A 23,661-nucleotide genomic window follows, 5' to 3' on the forward strand; every position below is an offset into this window, starting at 1 on the left:
AAGGAACAAGTCAGTCAGGTTTGAATAATGGAAGCAATAGCAATTCTAGACAAGACTTCTATTTTTCAAGTTCAGTCGTGAAAAGGGCAGTTCTAATCAGCAGCAGTCTACAATTGTTTGATTTTGTAGTACTTCTCATTGTACGTATATGTTTATGGCAGCCATGTAATGAAAAGGAAATATTGAATAAAATATGAGTCAGCCAGTTCCTCTCCTTTTAAGATTCATCTTCAGCATGCAAAAGTAAATCAAAATGTGTATCTGTCGGTGTCTCAAGAAACCAAGAGTTTCTCTTCTAACTCATCGCAATTCTGTTGAGCTCCAAAACCTGTTTGCGAGCCAATAGAGGAATGGTTAACCAACGGAGTGAAAATGGTTAGACCCTCAACACCTCGACATGATGAGGTCTTTCTAAAGGCAGCATCAGTGGTACTCAAATGAAAAGAGTGATGGAATATTTGAAAGTGACAATGGTTGGATCCATGGTGCTCGACACTATGAAATCTCTCCAAAGGCAGTACCAAGGGTATTCAAGTGTAAGGAGTAACGGAAAAAAAAATATATATTCGGAAGTAACATCATACAAGGAATCTCTATCCTTGGAAACTGTTAGAGAATGGTAAGCGGCAATTACACCCTAGTGGTGTGATTATGAAACAAGAATGGTTTCCATAGTTCAAGGCAACCGCTATAAGTTCCAGAAAAAAAAAACTCTCAATGTTTCCCAGAAGTTGAAAAAGAAATTGTTCCATACATGAGTCAGGAAGATACGAGAGTTTGGTCCAGAAATAGAAATGTGTAGTCAACAAGGTATATGGCATAGAATCTCTTTTCAACAAACCATCTTTACCGAACATATGAAAGCGAAGTTGTTATGATCAAAGTGCAGAAACTCTCGGCAGCATCAAAGTCAGTTTCCGATAGTTGATCAGATTGCAGTATTTTTCGAAAAGCTATTACAGGATCTATAGTCTGTTAACCCAGGAAGAGTTAGCAAAGGATGGTCAAAGAAGTGAAATGTCATGCCATGGAAAGGACCTCTTGAGTTGGATCTGTTGGGTGATCAGTGCTTGTTTCAAGGAATGTTAACTATGCAATCTGTTTAGGCTTATGACACCAAAAATCAAGTCAGAAGCAAGAAAGTTGTACCAATCAGGAGCTAAACGAGAATTTCTTTATGTGGAATCTCCCATCAGCAACTGAGGATTAAGTTCCAAATCTTGCTGGGATGAAAGTGCGTCGTCATTGCTCTATTTTGATGAATCGGTGAAGTTTCAGTTTTCAAAGTGAGGGTCCTTGTAAGCAAGAGAAGTGTTGGTTATTTTTCAAGGACAATAGTCTAATTGTTCCCAGTCAGGCGAAAGTAAGACTACTCCCTGTAAGGTGGATAGGTCTCGGAGATGAGTTTTGGCTCACCTCATCGCTGTTTTAGTTGAAGGTTCAACCCAGTGCAACAATCCGGGTAGTACTTGAAGAAGCCAGTTGCAAGGTGTCAGCAGAGTTACACCGATCTCAAGTTATCTGATTGAATTCTGAGGTACACCGGTGAGGCCAGGTCAATAGTTCAGCTTTGAGAAGCAGCATCAGGGACGGTTGCAGTTCAGACAAAAGACAGGTCAAGCAGGTTTCCTGGAATTACTTGTCATTTGAGTTGGGACCAGTCGAAGCGGACATAGGGTAAATGATTTACAAATGCCAGATTCAATTTTCATCCTCTTATAGCCAGCGTGGTGAATTCTCAGGTTACCAAAATTGCCAACCTCAACAGTTCAGTCCAAGATAAGTAAGTTTCAGGAGCATCCGCAGTCCTAGTCTGGGTCAGTTCAAGCAGAACCAGTCGGTCCAGTTTTGGCAAAGCAAAGGAACAGAAAGGTCGAATCCAGCCAGTTCAATCGTGCAGGTTTGATCAACCAGTCAATCAATCAGTTCGAAGCAGGATGTGGCAGTTCAATGTGCAGATCAGTCAGACCGCCGACCAGCACCAGCTTTCTTTCTAGCCATCCCAGAATCTCGGGACGAGATTCCTGTAAGGGGGGTAGATTTGTAACGCCCCGATTTTCGTTCGGGTTTAAAAATCAATTAATAATACATTTTCTAGAAATTAAATAAAAGTTAAATCAATTTAATCAAGTGAAATAATGGGAGAATTAAAATTTTCCCTTAAAAATCATTGGCCGGGAATACTTTGCAATATTCTTTGTGCCCTAAAATACTCTCCGGAATTTTCCGCGAATTTTCGGAGCTCGAGAAATAGTTTTAAAGTCACAAAGTTCATTTAATCAATTAAAATAAAAAGAAAACAATTAAAATCCTCTCTCCTCTCTTTGGGCCTCTTTCGGCCCAAGTCTTCCTTCCTCTCCCGCGGCCCGCGCGCCTTCTCCCTCTCTCGGGCCGGCTCCCCTCTCACTTGGCCCGCTCGCAAAAGTCTGTTTTGCGTCCCTCCTTCTCTCCCTTCGCCGACAGGTGGGACCGGCGGTCCCACCCGTCAGCTCCTCCTCCTACCTCTCGCCGGCCGACCCCAACCGCCATTGCCGTTCACGTCGCCGCAAAATCCGGCGCCCTCCCGCACCCGAGCTCGCATCCAACGACGTGGGCACGATCCCCTCCACGTCCTCCACCATTTCCCCCACTCTCCCCGCGAAAATCGGCGCCGGTTAACCCCTCCACCACCCCACGTCGGCGCCCCACTTCGCCGGCCGATTCCGCCACGTCCGGCCTCGATCCCGCCTTCCCGAGCCCATAAAAAGCATCCCCGTGCTCCCCTCGTCCGTTTCCCCATTTTTCCCGAGCCCGGCATACTCTCCCTCGCTCTCCCCACGCCGCACCCACGCGCTGCCACACTCCGGCGAACTCCAGTCGCCGTTTCCCGCCGCCACAGCCGTTGCCGCGCCGAGCCGCCGCCACCGCCAGCTTCGCCATCCCGCGCCGCACGCCGGTCGCCACTCGGTTTCCTTCAACCGCCATCGGAACCACCTCCCCACCGTGTAACCTCTCTCCGCCGCTTGCTGCCGACTCCAGCCGCGTCGCGCCGCCGCTTCGGTCGACGCCGACCCGCGCCATTGCCTCCCTCAGCTTCGCAAGGACGAGGAGAACCTCGGCCGCCGCCCCTCTTCGCCGAAAATCCGCCGGAGCTCCTCCTTCCTCGGTCGTCGGTTAGATCCTTCTCACATCGTCGCGGTCGGCCGTCGTTACCGGTCACCCCGCATCGGTCCTCCCCTCCCTAACTCCCTCATCTCTTTCTGAAGGTCAAGGGCGACCCCGTCCGCCCTCCGTCCTCGCAAGCCGCCATCGGGCAATCGTCGTCGCCATCATCTTCCTCCGCGCCGGCCGCCGCTTTCGGTGAGGACCTCTCCTCCCTTCCTTTTTTTCCCGTTCCCCTTTCTTGCCGACCTCCGCCTCTTGGGGTGCGTCGCCGTCCCCATGCGCGCCGCTGTCCTCCGGCCGCCCACCGCCGTTCCTCGTCGCCGGCTGCTGCCGCCGGTGGCCGCATGCCGCCGCCGCGCCTTGGCTCGGCCGAGCCGGTCTCATGCCGTGCCCGTGCCCCAGCCGCGCCGCCTCGTGACCGTCCGATCGGCTTTGTGCCGATCCGAGCCGTCGGTTCCCGTGGACCGGCGGTGGACAGCCTCGGTGGTCCCGGTCCACGGTGGACCGGCGCCCATGTGCCGCTGACCGGTGGGGCCCGCTTGCCGGCGCCGCCCCTCCCCCTTGATGACGTCAGCGAGGTCCATTTCCTTTGTAAAAATAAATGATAATTGCGCAATAAATCGAGTTTAATTCTAGAAATTCATTTAAATGGCTCAAAACTTCTAAAATTCATATCTAATTCATTCGAACTCCGAATTGAGCCGTTCAACTTGCAAAATTCATCTAAAATTGAGCTCTACATGTTTGTTTACTTTTTATGTACTGTTTCCTTGGTTTTTATTAGAGTTTTTCCTCGTTTTGCGTGCCAGCGTGTAGAATCCGTCGTTTTGGAAGTCCGCGGTCGCGAGGAAAAGAGTTCAGAAAATCCAAGTGAAGAAGCAAGGCAAGTCACACATTCCCCTTGAGCATGTTGATCCCAATTTATAAATGTTTTACCGTTTACAAATAAATATGCATGTTTTGCTAATTACATGGGATCAGGGTTTACCTATCTGCTCGCTTGTGCCATGTTTACTTGGTATCTATCCTTTGTCAACCCTGGGTAATAAATCGACTAGCTTGTGTTACTTATGTGACCTAGCTAGAACTATATGCTTAGCCATGCTTAATTACCACTAGCTCAGTCGATGGGATAATTGCAGTATTAGACATTCTAGTATCTTGTTGAGCCGCGTGCTCGAGACATCTGGCCATGTTTTATGGTCGTAATTATCCAACTAAAATGCGACTGAATGGTGGGCTGTGGGTGCGTGGTTTTGTGAGTCGCACCCATGGCAATTAAGGACCGGTTCACGGGAAACCCTGGAAGACTTACAGCGCTTGCCACAAGCGGGAGTGGGTAACTGCTTGATCTGAAGTATAGCTCGCCCCTTTCCTAGGCACCGGTGGCGAGGGTGGGCGTGATGGAGTTGGGTCGGCCGGGGTGTCCGGTTGTCCAGCTGCCGGATTCACCGCGGCGCAAGAGGGGACCGCCCACTGCCTTTTGAGGGGTGGGGGTGAAACCTTAGCGTGGTGTGGATGGTTAGGGGAGGGTTATGCGAAGGGTCTCGTCACAATCACTCGACACGGTGACGTGTGCATCATGGGCACATGATGACGCGGTGACATGTCGGTGGGTTGTGTCTTGTGGGTACAGTTGTGCACCTCTGGCCAGAGTAAAACTATTCGAATAGCCGTGCCCGCGGTTATGGGCGATCGACCAGATTCACCGTGATTAGTCTCACACTTAATAAATCGACCCAATACACTGTAGTTTAGGTGGGTTGGTTGGGCCTGTTCAACGTGGTGTAGCGTTGATCAGTGGAGATTTAATGTTACTTTAATTACTCAACAGTTTTACTGTTTTGCTCAATAAAATGTTTTACAACCGCCTTTATGCAAATAGCCACAAACCGTCCTTGTATCCCTTTGCACGTCTGCATCATTGGTGTGGCTTGCTGAGTACGGTGGTTGTACTCAGCCTTGCTATTATTCCCCCTTTTCAGAAGTGTAGTGCTTCTGAGCTGAAGACGAAGTTGGAAGACCAAGGCTCAGACCTCAGTTGAGTTTTGCCTGTGGAGTGGAGCTGAAGCCCGCTAGGATCGCCTTTTTCCGCTGCTGCTGCTTTTGTTTCGGTGTGAGGACTAAGTGCCTCTTCTGTAAGTATTTTACGCTTTATTTACGTTTGGAACTGTATATTACTTGTCGTTTTGTGTACCCTGGCTGGTCCTGGACAGGGATTTAATACACAAAATAGTCTGGAAATTTGGGCTAAATTTCTGGGCGTGACAACTGTCTCTAAGGTTATCTCTTCTTGCTTTTATGGCAGCATGGGTAGTAAATGACATGGTGATAAACTACACAATATCTCTATGGTCCTTCATGTGATGCTATTCAAAAGATCTGTCGATTAAAAATGAACATCTCAGCATAGTGTGAATATAGATAAATAGCACAACATCGACTTAGAGTATATAACAATGAAGTGCAATTCTTCCAACTCACGGTCCACTACAGCAACCAGATAACATCATAGCCATATCATGGCACTTTAGTACAATGCGGAAAAGAGCAAACTGAAGGGAAAAAAAAGACTGCATCACGTCACAGAAGTGATAGAAGAGTTCGACAAACACCAAAAGCTGGACAGCAACCATAAGTGCTTATCCCATTCCTTGAACAAGATCACCAAAAGCTGGACCGCAGCCACAAAAACAAGTAAAAGACATCGAATCTGTTCGCCCCGGTAGAGAGAAAAACATGTACAGTAAGTGAAAGTGATAAATACAGTCAGTCTAAGATAAAATTACAATGAAATTGTACACTAGAGCTTACATTATACTGAAATAACAGTGACTAATTATTTTGCCTAGTTTGAAACCGTTGCCAAATATACTCAATTAAGTCATTTTTAAGCTGACTATGGATTGGTTTGGCTCGGATATAAGCATTTCTTCGCCGCACATCGCTGAAGCTTGGGTGATCATTACTCCCTGCATGAACTTCTGGTGGAAGAACAATTGATGTTCCTGGGGCAGCATTCAAGTCAATAGGATCTTCTGCCATTTCTCCCTCGTCTTCCACTATCATGTTGTGGAGAATTACACAAGCTTGCATGATTTTTCGAAGAACTTTTTGGCTCCATGATCGTGCTGGACGATGCACGATGTTGAAGCGAGCTTGCAACACCCCAAAAGCACACTCAATATCTTTCTGTTTCCCTTCTTGTTCCCTTGCAAACAGCTTGTGCTTCTCTAGTTGAGGAGATCTTATAGACTTTACAAAGGTTGCCCATTCCGGATAAATTCCATCAGCAAGATAATATCCCGTGTTGTATTATGTCCCATTGACAGCAAATTGGATTTGGGGAGCTTCACCTTTTATTGCTTCAATAAACAGAGGGGACTGATTGAGCACATTAATGTCATTGTTGGACCCAGGAATACCAAAGAATGCATGCCAAATATGAAGGTCATATGAAGCTATAGCCTCAAGGATAATAGTTGGATACTTTTGGTCACCTCGGGTATATTGTCCCTTCCATGCGTTTGGGCAATTTTTCCATCGCCAGTGCATGCAGTCAATGCTTCCCAACATCCCAGGGAATCCACGAGACTCTCCAACTTGGAGCAAACGCTCGAGATCCTCAGCCGTGGGGCGACGCAGGTACCTACTACTAAATACCTCGACGACACCTTCCACAAAATTTTCTAAGCACTCTAGAGCAGTACTCTGGGGAACCTTCAAGTACTCATCAAGAGCGTCAGCAGCAGTCCCATATGCAAGCATACGGATCGCTGCAGTGCACTTCTGCAATGGTGAGTGCCCAAGGCGTCCAGTACAATCTACTCTATGTGTAAAATAGGAAGACCACTTGCCTAGTTCATCCACAATGTGTAGGAACACATGCCTTCTCATCCGGAACCTTCTACGAAATGTTGCAGCAGAGTAGAGAGGATCTTCAGCAAAATAATCAGCAAATAGTTGATCATGGGCTCCTTCATGGTTCCTATTGATGTACTTCCTTGGACCACTTGTACGCCTAGATGTACCTCCTTCCAATCTGGCCTTAATCCTTTTGTCGATCCGCCCGGCAAAAGAGTTAAGGACACTATGCTCTGCCATGAACATATCTGTAGTGTAAATCTCGGCTGGGTCTATGGAATTGTCAAACTCATCCGACATGTTTTACTGGATGGAAGGAACAGATGAGGCAGTGTTGGACTAGATGGAAGGAACAAATGAGGCAGAATAGAATAGGAAGAATAGTACTGGATAGAAGGAACAGAGGAGGACAGTGCTGGATTGTTTTGCTAGGCTGAATATAACAGAGCAATATATAGTCACATGGTACAGATTAATTTGTGGTATATTGACTAAGAATACAAATTATAATTTATGGTTATTTGTGGTGCATTAACTAAGAATACAGATTACAATGTATGGTTATTTGTGGTACATTGATTAAGAATACATATTACAATGCATGGTTATTTGTGGTACATTGACTAATAATACAGATTACAATGCATGGTTATTTGTGGTACATTGACTAAGAATACATATTACAATACATGGTCATTTGTTGAACATTGACTAAAAATAAAGTGCATGGTGATTGACAGAAAATACCTTATATTATATCGCCAAGAAGTTTCTCCCTCAACATCTTGAGACCCATCACGTGCTCAGCTTTCATCTCATTAGTCATTTGACTAGTGTCCATGCTCATCAATTTTTGATATGATTCCGTCAAGACAGCCTCTCTCCTAAGCCTTGCTACTTCAACTTTTGCATCTGAAATACGGTGCTGAGTCCCTAAAAACTCTTCATGTCGTTTGCTAGCTGCAGCTTGAACATCCATGTACTTCTTCATATCTTCATGTAAACTGTCATCATCATCCTTGCCTTTACCTTTGCCTTTGCCATTGCGTTGTTTCTTAGCTTCATTCCTCCCCATTGGACGCTCCTTTTCTCCGATATCTTTTTGTGATAGTGTGTCACTTCCATCATCCAAGCTCCGCTTGTGTGGCTTTTCAAGCTCCTCCAAAACAGCATGCCACTTGGGTTCATCATGAAGAACCTTCCAATAGTGCAAAACTGTGAATGGACCTTCGTTAGGATAGTCATTCACATAAAACTGATTAGCAAAGTCTCTCAACTGATCATCTGAATATCCACTAGTATAAACTAATGCAGCCTTCTTCCAGGAGGCGCAGAAAAATCCCACCCATCTCTTAATCCTTTGCCATTGATCTTTGAGATGCTTTACTTCCCTTTTCCGGTTAATAGGTGTAGTGTTGTTGTATAATTCAACTACATCTCCCCGGTAGCTCTCATTCTTCTTGCCATTTCCATTGATCGGATCATTAGAGTGGTACAGCCATGCACTCACCTACATTTAGCATTATGTATTAGTAAAGTTTTAGAATGATGGTACAAATCCCTGCAAGTTGTCTAAAATTTTACTCACCAACCGCAAGTCCTCATCTGATGCCCATGTAAGACGCTTAGCAGTCCTAACATTGTCACCATCATCTAAGTTGATGACAGGTTTGGCTTTTGACCTTGATCTAGCATGCGTAGTGCCTGAATTAGTTGCTGGTGCCATAGGTGGCATAGGTGGCCATGTTGCTGGGAACAAAACATGAGGTGGGACTAATGGCTGTTGGCCAGTTTGTAACATGCTTAGGAAACCACCAGGTGGATGTATATCCATACCACTGAAATATCAGGAGCCAAAAATCATGACTATGAGCGAGGAAGAAACAACACATTTCCTATCTGTGCTAAAACATTATTAATTCTACAATCTAAATAGTCTCAACAAAAAGGAATTTGCTTGTTTCTTGCAGAAACAACACACAAGCAAATTGGTTTCTTACCAATCTGAGGATGCAGGGTCAAAGGAGTTGAGAGCATCATCAGCTTATTGTTCTACTCCAACATCCAGGAAGCAAGCAAGGCAGAGCCACTACAATCCCCATCAGGTTTGAGTGTACGGTACAGTACGTGGTTGGCCTCCTAGAGGAGGAGCCATTGCAGTACTGGCCTGAAAGAAGGCAGACGAGGCAGCATCGAAGCACCTAGAGGCAGTCGCAGATCCCGACGGCGGCGGCGGCGGCGACGACGACGGCGGCGGCCGCGGAGCTACTTGTCGTTTGGACCGGCAGCTCATCCTGCTCTACAGCTCGTCGTCGTTGGCAAGAGGAGTGGATTCGTCGTTGGGCTCGTGGAAACGGATACGTCGACGCCGACGAGGAAGATTTCACACACTGGAGAAGAAAAGAGGGAGGGTGCAAGGGAAAGATTGGCGCGCGGGTGGCTGGAGGATTTGCGCGGAGGAGAGCAAATTGGCGCGCCAGGGGGTGGGGGAGCGAATTGCAGCGCGCGGGATTGGGCTTGAACGGGGTGCAGCGTGCGGGGGTGGGCGGGAGGTGCGGCGGGGCAATTTGGGGGAAGGGAGCACGGGATCTGATTTTGGCGTGGAAGAGTCGACTGTTGTCTCTTGCGCAGGCTCATACGGCATCGGTAACTGAGCGAGATAGGCGTGGGAATAGGAGATAGATGGATTGATTTTTTGCCTTCTCTTTCCTCCACATAGGATACATGATGACGTGGACATGTTATGAGATAGCTTACATGGCACCATTGGAGGAAGCCTTAGAGAATAGGTTTTCGAGGCCATATGTGGTCTTCATCGATCTTATACCGGTCTTTGTCGGAAATTTTCGGCTTTGTCGATCATATCGATCGGTTTTTGTCATATTTTAAGCTTCGTCGAACATTTCGGCATTCGTCCAACATAACAACCTTTGAGCTTCGCTGATCTATACCTAACATTTCTTGACATCTTTCCCACAGACGGTGCCAATTGTTGTTGCATAAATAACAAGTAGGTACGTGTACCCTTAAGCTAAGGGAAAATGGTTGAACCAACCAACGTGGGAAAAAAAAAAGAGAGAGAGTCTCTTCCCTTTCTAGAGTTCACCTCTGTATATATAGAGGTTGGCATTGAGAAAATCACCTTCTGTTCCTTAGTTACACAACCCTAACAAGAGGTTTTTTTTTCAATACCGTAAAAACACAAGTCCTCATTTACACGCGCGCACTCTGCCACTGTTATTAATGCATACACGCTCACACCTAATCCCTATATGCACCTCAATAAAGTAGGCCAGCATATATATTTTGAGATAGCGAAGTCACTACAGACATCAGGTGTTTATATATGTGCGTGCTCTCACTTTCACCCTATCACGATGAGTACCTTCGAAAACTGGACATGCATATTTTGAGACTAACGAAATCAAGATACGTCCTACTCTCAACAGGTATGTCGTCTACTGCTGAAAGAATAATTATTCTAAATATGAGCATATGTATTAAGTCTAAAACTTAAATTTAAGTAGATTAGATTGCACCATAAGAAATCTAACTAGTTAAGTTATCCTAAAATTTATTTAGTTGTTTCCCTTGGGGTTTCTAGCTTGTTTCCATTGCCTTCAGAAATAAGAGCACCCGCAATGGTAAAGTAAGGTGCTATCTATAAAACATGTACATCTCAACAATAGACTAAATTAATAGTAAACCATCTCAATAGTATGTCTATATGGGTATCTATAGCTCTCTAATACATTGTCTCGTTTTTTCTCTATAGACTATCTCCAGGTTAGTAGATAGCTTTACTCTCTCTCTCTCTCTCTTCATTTAATCTCTTCCAAGTAGGAAAATATGCTGACATGGATCTCTTATAGAGAGCCTATAGATAACCATTGTGGGTACCCTAAGGATGTGTACGCTCTATCATTGACAACAATGAATTGGCTTGGTTGGGTCAGTTGGTTGACTTGGCTCGGGTAAGCTAAATAACTATACTAATTTTGTACTACTTATATTCAGCATTTGATCGTTCGTTTTATTTGAAAAAAATTATTATTAGTATTTTTATTGTTATTCGATAATAAAACATAAAAATAAAACATAAATAAAAATTTATGTGTGACTATTTTTTTTAAAAAAATATTTTTTAAATAAAACAAACGATCAAACGTTTGATATAAAAATATATAAGTAAGGAGGTAGCAATTGATGGCTGACTGATAAGCCAAAGGACAAACTCAGAAAGTCCGAATGACGTCCACACATGCACACATATGACGGCTCCGCGCCGGCCCAGTTTTCTCGGTGTCGTGGCGACCATTGCGGCATGGTATGGTATGAAGTATGAACCGCGCCGTTCAAGATCAAAGCCCAAGCACAAATGGAAGAAACGCCACGGCGCAGGATGTAGAGTTGTTCGACGGCGATGTGCCATCCGTCCTCGCAGTCCATCACTCATCACTGTCTGACGATGAGCCGATGGATGACTTGCCGGCCGGCTGGCCGCCGCGGCGACGGATCATATTGCTTCCCGTACATTTTTCCGCAGAGCATTCATATCTACCCTTTCGGCCTTCCAAAAACACATAGAACAAAAAACGCCCCCGTTTTTTGACATCCATGCATCCACCATGTAGTAGCATACGCATTTACCATCATCGCTCATATGCAATTATTCAGGTGTGTTTTCACATCCTCGAGCTGATGGAGGTGGTTGTAGCAATAGCGGCCGTGTTTAGTTCACCCCCAACTACCCTAAACTTTCAACTTTCCATCACATCTAAAATTTTTCTACACACATAAACTTTAAACTTTTTAAAAAAAATTAACTTTTTTTTAAACTTTCAACTTTTTTTTAGAAACTAAACACAGCCAACGTCTCCCCGTCTTTACCGTAAAGAGAAAGGACGCCCGGCCAAGGCCGCACCGCACACATCGCCTTGCAGCCAGCCAAGCACCGCACGTACAGTACCAAAAAAGACGTACAGTACGTCGATTTCAGTCAAGCACCGGGCCGCCCAGTATGCCCAATGCTTTGCACGAGCGCGCGCGCGCGCGCGGAATCGGAAGCGGAGGAACGTACATCGCCTTCTCATCCGTCAACTTCACGTGGCCCGCGAAGCCTCGCCTCCTCTGCTCACTTGGGCGCGGTACGATCCGCGGACTTCGCCATCGGCAGCTATAGCGCTGCCTGACGAAGCACGGCGGCAAGTGGGGAACTCGGGGCGACGCCCACACGGGTGACGTTGCCCACAGCGGCGCAGCGTGACGCCCGCGTCGTGATGTCACCGTCGAGCCAGCCCAGCCAGCCACGCAGCCGGCAGGCGGCAGGCTGCTAGCGCGAGAGCGGGGTGGGGCCGAAGAGGCCAGAAATACGGTCAAATCACGTACTACCCGGCCGGCTAATCAGATCCGTGCATCTGCCGTGTATATATTGCCTTCCAGTAGTTTCTTTTGCTGATAGGCTGATAGCCGTTACTCCCTCCATAAAAAAAAAACAAATATTAGGTTTATGTATCCAACGTTCGTTGATCGTCCGTCTTATTTAAAAAAATTATAAAAAAATTAAAAAGATAAGTCACGTATAAAATATTAATTATGTTTTATCATCTAACAACAATGAAAATACTAATTATAAAAAATTTTATATAAGACGGACAGTCAAACGTTGGACACGAAAATTCAGGGTTTGTCTTTTTTTTACGGAGGGAGAACGTAATAAGGGCAAGTTTTATAGTAGAGATGACTACCACATCCAATTTCATGCATGACATAGATAATTAAATTAAGAGGTGATACGTATAATAGGTTATCTCTACCACACAATCCCCAATATCTCTAACACTCTCATATGTTTATTGAAGTTTGTATAGAGGTTGCCTCTTGCATGAGAGTTGACTATTTCTCTCTCTTCCTTATTCTCTCCTCCACCTCACTATTTAGTCCTATGTGGCATTTTGGGGTTTGTGCTTGGATGCCCATAGTACTTACCCCAAGTACTACGAGTAGTAGTCTACTGTTAGTATTGTTATTAATTAATCGAGCTTAATTACCACGGGATTCCGGGCATCCGGGCGTGTGATTGAGGCGTGGGTTCACACGCACATTGATCTCACCTGTCCGTGTCGCCTTTCGTCCCCGTTTCGGCCATCCACCATCTTTTGCTGCAGGCGTGCCGCGCAGCGAAATTCCTTGCGGTGGTCAAACCGATAGGGTCACTGTGGCAATCGTCGCGATCATCAGAGAAAGGAAATTCTGTCTTCAGGCTATCATGTCATGATGCACTAATCTGTAGTTAGAATCCGACCCGTTGACCTATCTTGGCGACGCCTCTGGTTTGATGGGTACTTGTGTTACTGGCTTACTGCTACTCCATACTCCATACTCACCCCGTGCTTTACTCCTCACCTATTATCTTTTTTACTACTTCTCATTTATCATTTTTTTTCAAAAAGAGTATTTTTTTAGCTTTAGATCTGATGGCTGTCTTCTAGGATATGCCTATTCGAGCATCTTCGTGCAGGCTCCGGCTCCTAGTCTTCTTGATCTCTTGGCAGTTATAGAAGAAGCAGAACTCTAGGGTGTTTGATCTTTCGCTCTCCTCGATCTTAGTGGTTATGGGGTCAATCCATCTGGAAAGTCGTCTGTGGTCTTCTGCAGGAGCTGCTGCTTTTGGAGGGTTTATTGTCAGTGTAGTGTGGCTCTACCACCAACTTCCCGCATTATTGGAGTAGCGTTTGAATAGTAGTTCTTTTCTTTTGCCCAGCAGCCTTTTTTTCTTTTTCTTTTTCCCTCCACAGGCATAGTCATGTCTGGCTGATTGTGTTGTGTAATAAAAACTCTTGCTTTCTTCTAATATATTGACGTACAATTCTTTTACGCATTTATGAAAAAAAGAAAATCATTTTTTCTGGGAGTAGGTGTATTACCCTCGCCCATCATATTTTGTATTTTATTCTCTCAACCATCATTATTTGTACCATGCTTTGTTTTTTTACTACTTCGTTAACTTCTAAAAAGAAGCTCATAATCGAAATTGATTTTTTCTAGGAGGAAAGGTTTATTGGTTTATTACCCTCCTCACCCATCATAATTTATACTATTTTATTCTCTCATCCATCATCATTTAACAAAAAAAAAAGCTCATAATCTCTTAGGGCCTCTTTGAATCGCAAGATTGAGAAAACATATTAATAGGAAAAACGTAGGAATTGAATACCACGCTTATTGGATTCCTATGGGATTTTGAAACACAGGAAAGTCTTCAAACTGTCGTTTGGTTAGCATACAGGAAAAACGCAGGAACCTTAGACACATGAAGAGGAAAACATGAGGTGAGATCTCATGCTTATTTTCCTCCAAAATTGCTCTAGTAAGGTTCATTCCATAGGAATTTCAAAGGAATTGATAGGAAACAATCCTTTGTTTTAAAGGACTCTGTAGGATTATTTCCCATAGGATAAAATCCTCTAGAATTCCTATGGTTTTTCCTTTGATTCAAAGGGGGCCTTATATTCATATACAGAGTAGTACTTTTGATTAGACACATGTCTACTTTGATGAAAAACAGGTCTGGATCCAAATCACTTTTTCTTTAGAGAAAAGAGAACGCTTTTATACCAGTAGTGGTACAAGTAGTCAATACTGTATATCAGATTTGCTATTTGCTTGACAAATAGGGAAAGCCACACGTCATACAACACTATTGTGTATTTTGGTTGTGTATAGCTCAGTACAAAGTTTGGATTTTGGTTGAAATTGGAGATGATGTGACTGAAAAGTTGTGTGTGTATGATAGATTGATGTGATGGAAAAGGACTAAAGTTTGGATCTAAACTTTAAATCTAAACACAGCCTTTGCTAATTTTGCACTTTGCCTATTTGGTGTGAGAATCACCGAGACAGTGAGACGTACAGCATATTGGTACGTGTGCATACAAAAACCACTCCAACCGACCGGACCAAACTTAATCAACTACGCAACCCATATAACCTAGTGCAATCATAATAGTTGCACAACACAGGGTTGATTTAATTTTACAACACACAAGGTACATACGTAATGCAAATTAGTAGTAGTACGCTTGTACGTAGTATACGATTCATGCAAAATGTAGTAGTAGTAGTAGTAGTAGTATATCCGAATCCAACGGCCTACCGATAGCCGTGGACATGCGCACCGCGACTCGTCATATGTATCGACCGAACCACATGTAGGATCGATGCGCGCCTGATTAATTAATTAGATCAAAACAGCGTGTCGACGTCAGGTTTCCGTCGTACGAGTTGCTGTCCGTGCCGAAAGGCCCCCAGAACAGCGCGTCCGTCATGTCGTAGTCCATGACGTCCAGCTCCTCGCCGGCAGCGTCGACGGGCCCGGACGACGACGACGACGCGGCGACCGGCGCCGCCGCCGCAGGCGCGCGCGCGTGCACGGCGCCGAGGGAGGCGACGTCGGTGTCGTCGTCGTCGTCGTCGTCGTAGCACTGCCGCCCCTGCAGCACGCGGGCGAGGGACGAGACGAGCACCTGGCGCTCGCGCTCCTCCATGGCGGCGCGGTGGTCCACGAACTGAGGCTGCAGGCCGCCGCCGCCGACGCCCCGGAGCCGCCGCAGCGACGACGGCGTCTCGCCGCCGGCGGGGAAGTAGTCCGGCGACGCGGCGGCGGCGGCGCCACCGTTCGTCGCCGCGTCGGGAAGCTCGGCGGGCGCCCCCTGCAGGCACGTGTGCTCGTGGGTGTAGACGACGACGTGCAGCGCCGGGACGTCGTCGCCGTCGCGCTGCTGCACGTGCTTCTGCGCGGGGCATCTGCGCTCCCGGTGGTAACTGCACCTGTAGTAGCTCCTGCGTGTTTAGGAAGAATCATCAGTATAACAAACGATTAAGATTTAATTAAGATTCGTGTACTGTATACATAATTAGGTAACCTAATCCAAGAACATGGCGGCTAGCTAGCAAGCTGGCCTGATGAGGTCACATCACAAGAAATAATTATTAGGTGATGACGTCACAAGATGCTTCCGATATAATATAACCCAAACTCCAGCTTTAAACTAGCAGAGAGCTCACAGTGATACACGCAGATAAACCACAGTTATTTGCTCGCGCTACACAACGTGACACCAGGGACAAAATGATCATGTGAAGAAAACAGAACAGCTTAATTTCCACATGACAGAAAAAAAATCAGCTTAACTTTGGTTTCTCCAACTGATAAGGCTTAACTTTATGGATGGTTTCAAACATGTGGCGATCAATTAATTCGCCTGGCTGCTCAAAAGAATCTATAAAGTTGTAGGGTGCGTGTCAAGCGACATTTTCCGTTTGTCTCTTCCGTCCCCGGTGCCACGCCTTCGCTATCCAACAAAGTCCAATCAATACATCACGAATAATACCTTTTCTCCTATACGCTGTCTCTAGCTAGCTAGAACCGTCATGGTCCAAAAGTACTCACCTTGGTTTTTTATTTACAACGACATGGTAAATTACCCATTTTTGCTAAATATATACTTTTTCCGTTTCTAAATATAAAAATTATGGCTATGAATCTGGACAAGAGAAGATGCATGCGTATCTAAATTCGTAACCATAATCTCGTTACATTTAAAAACAAAACGAGTAGTCGCGATGGTTAATTATCTGAGCATTTTGACATGAGCAGGGTTGTCGATTAATTAATCCATGGGTTAAGGTATATGATATATCTAGCCTGCAGGCACGGGGTTGAGAAATTAATTTAAACCTTGGGAAGTTGGTGTTGTTGATCTTCTTTTGACCGTACTTCCTCCACTGGTACCCATCGTCGTAAGGAGAGGCTGTCAATAATCTCCTGTGGATCAATGCACGGGATGAATCAGATAAACTCGTACTCAATTCCTATAGCATATTTAACCCAGCTGATCTTGTACTAATTGATTAGCTAGCTACTAGTTCTGCGGCTGGAAGCTAGCTAGCTAGGCATTTATTTATGCTTCCAGTATAACTGTATAGCACGTGCAGAATAACTCACTTTCGCGGGACGTTGTCCTCTCTCGCCGCGCGCGGTGGTGGTGGCGAGACGGCTGAGTCGGCCGGCGGCGTCTCGTCCGGTTGTGGCGGCGAGGCGGACGGGGAGGCGCTGGCCATGATGGAGAGGCAGACGGTGAAGGCGCGGGAGACCTCCCCGAGGATGAATGTAGCGGTGGCCTCGGCCTGCCCCTGCCCGCGCAGCGCCCGCAGCGCCTCCGCCCGCAGCCGCGCCGTCAGCTCGTGCCCGCGCGTCAGCTCCCTCACCACCGCCTCGTGCTCCTCCCCCGCTCCACCACCCAACCTGCTAATGCCACCGCTCCCGCTAATTCCACTGCCGCTGCCGCCGCTCGCGGCAGCAGCGAGGCGGGATTGCGCCTGCATGGTTCGTGTTGTTCGCTTCGTTTGAATTCAGTTGGGTTGGAAGCGTCAGCGATGGATGGTTGGTGGCGCGGCAGAAGTAGAGGAGGGCGAGCGGGTGTTGGGCGGGCTCGCTGTTATATAGGTGGGGAGAGCAGCTAGCTAGCGAAGCGAGGTGGATGGGCCGGAGGGGATGAGAAGGCTCGTGGGAGGTGCACCAGCTCAGCCCGTGCGGGAAAACGCTTTAACGCGGAATGGTGGACTTATCTACGACCGTACAGCGAGTCCTTTCTTAATGCTAGCAAGCGCTACGTGAGCGAGTAGAGACAAAGGGAATTTTGCATCCAAGCACTTTGGACTCCAACATAATCGCAAGTATGTGCCTTCAGCTTGAGTTTCCAGAGAATGTTTGTTTTTCAGGGGCAATTGCATTATTTCATGTCTGCTGCAATAATTACTGGGCTTAGAAAATAAGGACTAGATATACAACTTCCATAGAAAACTCATCCAAAAATTTACAAATGTAACTTAGGATTTGTTCTCTTCCAAACTTCTATTTTCTGATTTTCCACGCGCACGCTTTTTAAACTGCTGAATGGTAATTTTTGTAAAAGTATTCTAAACGAAGTTACTTTAAAAGATTATATTAATAGAATTTAAAAGTTTTATTAAATATGACGGAGCGTGGGGCTCCTCACCGGGAGACCGCGCGGGCCCCCCTTTGCCGGTTCGGCCGGGGGCGCTAAGTGAGGTTCTAAGCCCTTGATCTGTGGAATGGTTCGCGAGAGAGCAAACGCACAAGACACGGGCGATGTAGACAGGTTCGGGCCGCTGAGAAGCGTAATACCCTACTCCTGTGTTCTGGCGGATCTGTCTCTGAAGGAATTACAAAGAGCTGAAGAGCAAGAGCCTTTGAACTCTAGAGACCCTCTCCCTACTCTTTTTCCCCTCGTCCTTTCTACGAGCTCCCCTCTCTCCTTCTTTTTTTTCTCTCTTTTTCTTGGTAGGCATGGTCCTCCTTTTATATCTCAAGGGGATACCACATATACCATTTCTACCTACCCTTCTTTTGGGTGGGGACCCATCCTACTTTGAGCAAGATTTGGCTCGTACTTTTATCTGACACCGGGATAGCCCTGTCCTCCCTCATTAATGGGCGGAGATTTGCAATGGCTGCTGTTTGAATGACCCTCCGATGGGATGGGTCATACCAACCTCCACTCCGTCGGAAGCAGGTGCAACGTGGAAGCACGGTTGTTTGCCGATGACATGACAGGCGTCAGACCAGTCACAGACCGGTCACTCTCGTCCACCACGCGTCAGTTTAGCAAGCTGCATGTCTGCCCTTCTTCATACAATGACTTCCTTGCAATGGTTGGGATGAAGCCTGGCATATATCTGACCGGGACCGACGTGCCATCTTCAGGAGCTGGCACGCCGTCTCCGGCTAGGGACAAGTGCCTGGAGGCTCTCATCAATCCGACGGGACGGGGCGAGGCGTGTAACAGGCCACCTGCCACCACCTAACCCGCGATCTGACCGGTCTGTGACCGGTCACACGCTGCGCCCGGTCACGGACCGGATAAGCGAGCGCGCTGCGCTGCATTACATGCGGCGTGACGCGCTCGTCCAACCCGCAATAAATGCGGTTAGGTGAGCCCCGCTGTGCTCACCTAACCCATATACGTGGCGCCAAACCCACAGGGGGTCGGGGCGCCCCGGCCCTCGGGGTCGAAACGGGAGCAGTCCGACCCCTCGGGGAGACAAAGGGAGGGGCGGCCACATCACCCTCGGGCCCGACCCCCCCCCCCCGAGGGGTCAGGCCACGTGGGTGATCGCGGCTGCCCAAGCCTCTAGTCATGATACTCCCGGTCCCATGTCACCGACAGTAGCCCCCGGCGTTATGCCAGGGCGATCGCCCCCCTCGAAGGAAGCGCTCGGGCGTGACGCCACTCCTTAGGCCTGGTGACAGGTGGGGCCGGTCTCTACAGGCGGGCAGAAACCCAGCGGTCGCAAATCGCGCACATCAGCAACGGAAAACCGACTGTCTATAATGAGCGGTCTCTTCAAGACCGCTACATTACTCGAGTAGCACGCGAATCGGGACGAGCCGGTTCGTTTTGCCTGGAGATATGATGATGGCGCTTCGGTCGGCGAGCGTAGTTAACGCGCGCACGATATGTCCCATCTCAACTGCCACAGCCGCACATCCGCCTCGTGCGCCGCAAACGGGCGAGCGGAATTAGTGGAGACGTGGGCGCGAGAAACGAGGGGGCGAGATAGTGGGCGCGGGAAGCGAGGAGCCGGGCATAGCGTTGGCAAGGGTATAAAGACGCCGAGGAAGAGATTCGCTTCCTTCCTCTCGTCATTATTCCCCTTGCCTTCGCCGCTTGCGCCCTAACTCCTTGTTTCCTGTGCCCTACCCTCGCCGCACTCACTCGTTTTCAAGCTCCTCCTCCGCCGGCGTCATGGCACGGGGCTCCGCACCACTCGACGGTAGCGTGCTGCCGTCTTCCCGCATCGTGAGCGAGAGGCAGGCCGGGCTGCCGCGCCGATTCATGCCGGCATCTGCCACCGGCCGGGAGGTGGTCGAGCTAGGCGAGGGACGCCCGGTACCACACTACCCGGGGCGGTCCGTCTTCTTCCTCCCTTTCGCAATGGCAGGGCTGGTCCCGCCATTCTCTTCTTTCTTCATGGATGTTCTGGAGTTTTATGACCTCCAGATGGCGCACCTTACCCCCAACGCGATAATGACGTTGGCCATCTTCGCGCACCTGTGCGAGATGTTTATCGGGGTGCGCCCATCTCTTCGGCAGTTTCGGTGGTTCTTCACCGTACAGCCAGTGTCGCCGCCGTCGGTAGTTGGTGGCTGCTACTTCCAGCCGCGGGGGCCGGCGCTGAGCCGCTACATTCCCTGCGTCCTCCGCAAGAAGTGGGACGACTGGAAGAGTGACTGGTTCTACACCCCCCTCGCCGACGAAGCGCGCCTCCAACTTCGGAGCCAGCCCCCAGCGCAGGCCTCCAGTTGGCGGGCGCCGCTAGATCTGGGAGATGGCTACGACGCCGTTCTTGACCGTCTGGCGGGTCTGCGATCCCAGGGGCTCACGGGGGCCATGCTGTACGGCGACTACCTTCGTCGCCGGATTGCGCCGCTCCAGCGGCGCGCCCGGGGCGCCTGGGAGTACACCGGGTCCGAAGACTACATGAGGACCCACCAAGGGGTCAGATGGGACTAGGCCCCTGAGGACTTCAAGATAGTGGTCCAACGGGTGCTGAATCTCAGCTCCGTGGAGGCGTCCCTCATCCCCCAAGGAGTCCTCCCCCTCTGCAGCGATCCAGATCGTGCCAACATCCTGACCATCATGATGGCGGTCGGGGCGTCGGAGGAGCGGGCTCCTCGAGGCCACGATGGCGCGGGCGGGAGCCGCAGGGGAGAACAATCTACCCCAGGAGGGGGTCGTGCTTCTGGGCCCCGTGACAGGGGCCCGGGGGGCAGCCGCCCTGCCGACGCCCGAGGGAAGAGGAAGCAAGAGGGTACCCCCTCCCCATCTCCTCCCCGAGGGGGCGGGGCGGCGCGTGTCAGCAGCAGGCGCCCGGAGGGGGCCGCGCCGACGCCGCAGCCCGAGGGGGAGCGGAAGAAGAAACGGCTCTGCAAGATGGGGGGGACCGAATCATACCGGGGAAACCTTATCTCCCCCCCAAGGTGGTCGTTCAACCGACCTCCTCGCAGGTTCGTCCTGCGCCCACTGTGGCTGTATTCATTCTCCCAATGCAAGTTTTCACTCACCCGTTTTGTTTGTCTTCTGGTTTTTCTTCTGCTTCAGCGAGATCCCGTCGCGCCCCTCCCGCCATTCCAAGTCCGGCCGGTCTGAGGCCGAGGATACGGCGACCGCGGAGGCCCGGAGACGGGAAACTGACCGGCGAGAAGCCGCGGATCGCCTTCGGGAAGCCGAGGAGGCTGCCCAGGAGGCCGTCCGGGCTCGCCGGGCTGAGGAAGCCGCTCGGGAGGAGGCCAGACTCCGCCGGGCCGAGGAGTCCGCCCGGGAGGCGGAGGCGGCGCGCGCACGCCAGGCGGCCTGCCAAGCCCCCGACCCGACTCCGCCCGAGGCGACGACGACTTCCGAGGCCACCCACGACGAGGCCGCGGGCGCACCGCTCGGGCCCGACCCCTCGGGCGACGCTCAGGACAAGCCAGGTCCGGGGGTCGTCCCTGAGTCCGGTACGTCGATCGGCGGGCCGAGCCGTGCGGCATCCTCACCGAGGCGGCTCTCCCCCATGCCTTCCGCTGCCCCACTGAGCGCAGAGGCCCTTCTGCAGGCCTTGGCCGCCGCGAACACGACAGTGTTGGACGGGTTAAGTGCCCAGATGGAGGTCCTGCAGGCAGAGCGGGCGGAGCTCGACGCTGCATGGGCACGTGTCGAAGAGGGGCGACGCTCGGTGGAGGCCATGGTGGAGGCGGGCCGCAAGGCACACCGCCGGCACACCTCGGAGCTCGAGGCCCGTCGGAAGGAGCTGGCGGAGATCGCCAGGGAGGTGGAGGAGGAGCGGGAGGCTGCCCTCATCGCCACCGCAGTGATGAACGAGGCGCAGGACGACCTCCGCCTTCAATACGGGAGCTGGGCGGCGGAGCTAGGAAAGAAGCTCGACGCCGCCCGGGGGGTCCTTGAAGCCGCTGCTGCCCGGAAACGGCGGGCGGCGGAGACCGAGGCGGCGTCCCGGTGGCGCGAAGAAGCCCTTGAGGCCCGTGCCACGGCGCTGGAAGAGCGCGCCTGTGTGAAGGAGAGGGACCTGGCGGACCGCGAGGCCGCCGTTGCCATCCGGGAGGCTACACTGGCGGCGCACGAAGCCGCCTGTGCTGAAGAGGAGTCCGCACTCCGCCTCCGCGAGGATGCGCTCACCGAGCGGGAGCGAGCTCTCGAGGAGGCCGAGGCCGCGGCGCAAAGGCTGGCGGACAGCCTGTCCCTTCGTGAGGCAGCGCTGGAGAAACAAACGTGTCGCAATCTGGAAGGTGCCCGCGCCGAGAGGGCCGCACTGGATCAGCGGGCCGCTGAGCTCGAGGCACGGGCAAGGGAGCTGGATGCGAGGGCGCGTAGCGGCGGGGCGGCCACGGGCGACGGCGATCTAGCCGCCCGCCTCGCAGCTGCCGAACACACCATCGCCGAGCTGCAGGGCGCGCTGGACTCGTCCGCCGGGGAGGTCGAGGCCCTCCGCTTGGCAGGCGAGGTAGGGCCCGGCATGCTTCGGGACGCCGTCTCCCGTCTAGACCGCGCTGGGCGGCAGGCGGGCCTCTGGGGCGGGCGGATCGCGAAATATGCCGCCAACCATGGGGTCCTCGCCCAGCGCCTCTCAGAGATGGCCGGGACTCTCCAGCGGCTCCTCGAGGAGCTCGAGGAGACGATCAAGTCATCCTCGAGAGACCTCGCCCGGGGGGCAGTGGAGCTTGTACTGGCAAGCTACCAGGCCAGGGACCCGGACTTCTCCCCGTGGGCGGCGCTGGACGAGTTCCCTCCCGGAACCGAGGACGACGCGCGCGCGCAGGTCCGGGACGCCGCCGATCACATCGTCCACAGCTTCGAGGGTACGGCCCCTCGGCTCGCGTTCGCCCTCGACTCCGACGTGGAGGGCGGCGACGGTGGTGTGGACGACAGCGACGACGAGGCCGGCGACCCGGGAGCCTCGAAGTGAGCCCCCAGGCCCCCGCCAATCTTAAATAGTTTTTCCTTTCTTCTTCCGAGGCATTCGGGCCCCCTTCTTGTACAAACTAATTTAATCTGCAATCAAATAAAGAGGAAATTTTTGTGTCAGCTCTGTTTGTTGTGTGTATGAGACGAGGATGGTCTGTGCCGTGGTCCTTCTATGTCTTGGTTTGAACGAGGGCTCGTGCCCAGGTCCCAGCCTCAAATGGCGCGGGTCGGGGCTAGTGCCTGGGGAGATCCACGTGTCGAGACTGGCCAGGCCGGGAACGTGGTGACCGAGGGTTATGGATGACCCGATTGTGGGCCTTTGCCGATTCCCCCCCGGAGTTCACCACGCCCCGGGGCACGGCTCGATTCTGGGCCCTGTTTGGCGATTTCCGCCGGCCCGGGACACCGAGGGCAGGGTCGAGCACGAGCATGCTAATTCAAGCCAAGACTCTTTGAAAGGAAACAATGGCACAGACACAGTCCTTAGGAAATCGAAAATGCTTTTATTGAAATACGGAAGAGAAAAAAGATAAGTATATGCATGTGGTAGCCCCCGGCCAACCCTGCACGCCCAGGGGGGGTGCGGGGTTGGCCCGAGCCCGAGACC

At 50.4% G+C, this 23,661-nt stretch overlaps 3 protein-coding genes across 3 annotated transcripts; all 3 read right to left on the reverse strand.

Annotated features, from left to right (window-relative positions):
* Positions 1-5,644: 5,644 nt before the first annotated feature.
* LOC136354972 (uncharacterized) lies at positions 5,645-7,291 on the reverse strand. Its single transcript, XM_066306888.1, has one exon. It carries the CDS (start codon positions 7,252-7,254, stop codon positions 6,460-6,462), a length of 795 nt encoding a protein of 264 aa, XP_066162985.1. The 5' UTR covers positions 7,255-7,291; the 3' UTR covers positions 5,645-6,459.
* A 465-nt stretch (positions 7,292-7,756) lies between these two features.
* On the reverse strand, positions 7,757-8,734 carry LOC107278019 (glutathione S-transferase T3). The gene is made up of 2 exons (XM_015784142.1): positions 8,597-8,734; positions 7,757-8,518 (listed from the first exon to the last, which is right to left on the reverse strand). Exons 1-2 carry the CDS (start codon positions 8,732-8,734, stop codon positions 7,757-7,759), a joined length of 900 nt encoding a protein of 299 aa, XP_015639628.1.
* Positions 8,735-14,610: 5,876 nt separating this feature from the next.
* On the reverse strand, positions 14,611-17,482 carry LOC9268836 (transcription factor WRKY19-like). Its single transcript, XM_026022102.2, has 3 exons — positions 17,015-17,482; positions 16,748-16,834; positions 14,611-15,849 (listed from the first exon to the last, which is right to left on the reverse strand). The coding sequence occupies exons 1-3, from the start codon at positions 17,392-17,394 to the stop codon at positions 15,240-15,242; spliced, it is 1,077 nt and encodes a 358-aa protein (XP_025877887.1). The 5' UTR covers positions 17,395-17,482; the 3' UTR covers positions 14,611-15,239.
* Positions 17,483-23,661: the final 6,179 nt, after the last annotated feature.

The sequence above is a fragment of the Oryza sativa genome, chromosome 1 (genome assembly GCF_034140825.1).
Source record: "Oryza sativa Japonica Group chromosome 1, ASM3414082v1".
Classification (NCBI taxonomy): Eukaryota; Viridiplantae; Streptophyta; class Magnoliopsida; order Poales; family Poaceae; genus Oryza; species Oryza sativa.

Coding starts and splice junctions, on each gene's coding strand:
- LOC136354972 (XM_066306888.1), bottom strand. CDS start 7,254: ATGTTCATGGCAGAGCATAGTGTCCTTAACTCTTTTGCCGGGCGGATC.
- LOC107278019 (XM_015784142.1), bottom strand. CDS start 8,734: ATGGCACCAGCAACTAATTCAGGCACTACGCATGCTAGATCAAGGTCA. Junction 8,519..8,596: donor CAGATGAGGACTTGCGGTTG/GTGAGTAAAATT, acceptor TGCTAAATGTAG/GTGAGTGCATGGCTGTACCA.
- LOC9268836 (XM_026022102.2), bottom strand. CDS start 17,394: ATGCAGGCGCAATCCCGCCTCGCTGCTGCCGCGAGCGGCGGCAGCGGC. Junction 16,835..17,014: donor GAGGACAACGTCCCGCGAAA/GTGAGTTATTCT, acceptor ATTGATCCACAG/GAGATTATTGACAGCCTCTC. Junction 15,850..16,747: donor AACAACACCAACTTCCCAAG/GTTTAAATTAAT, acceptor CTAAACACGCAG/GAGCTACTACAGGTGCAGTT.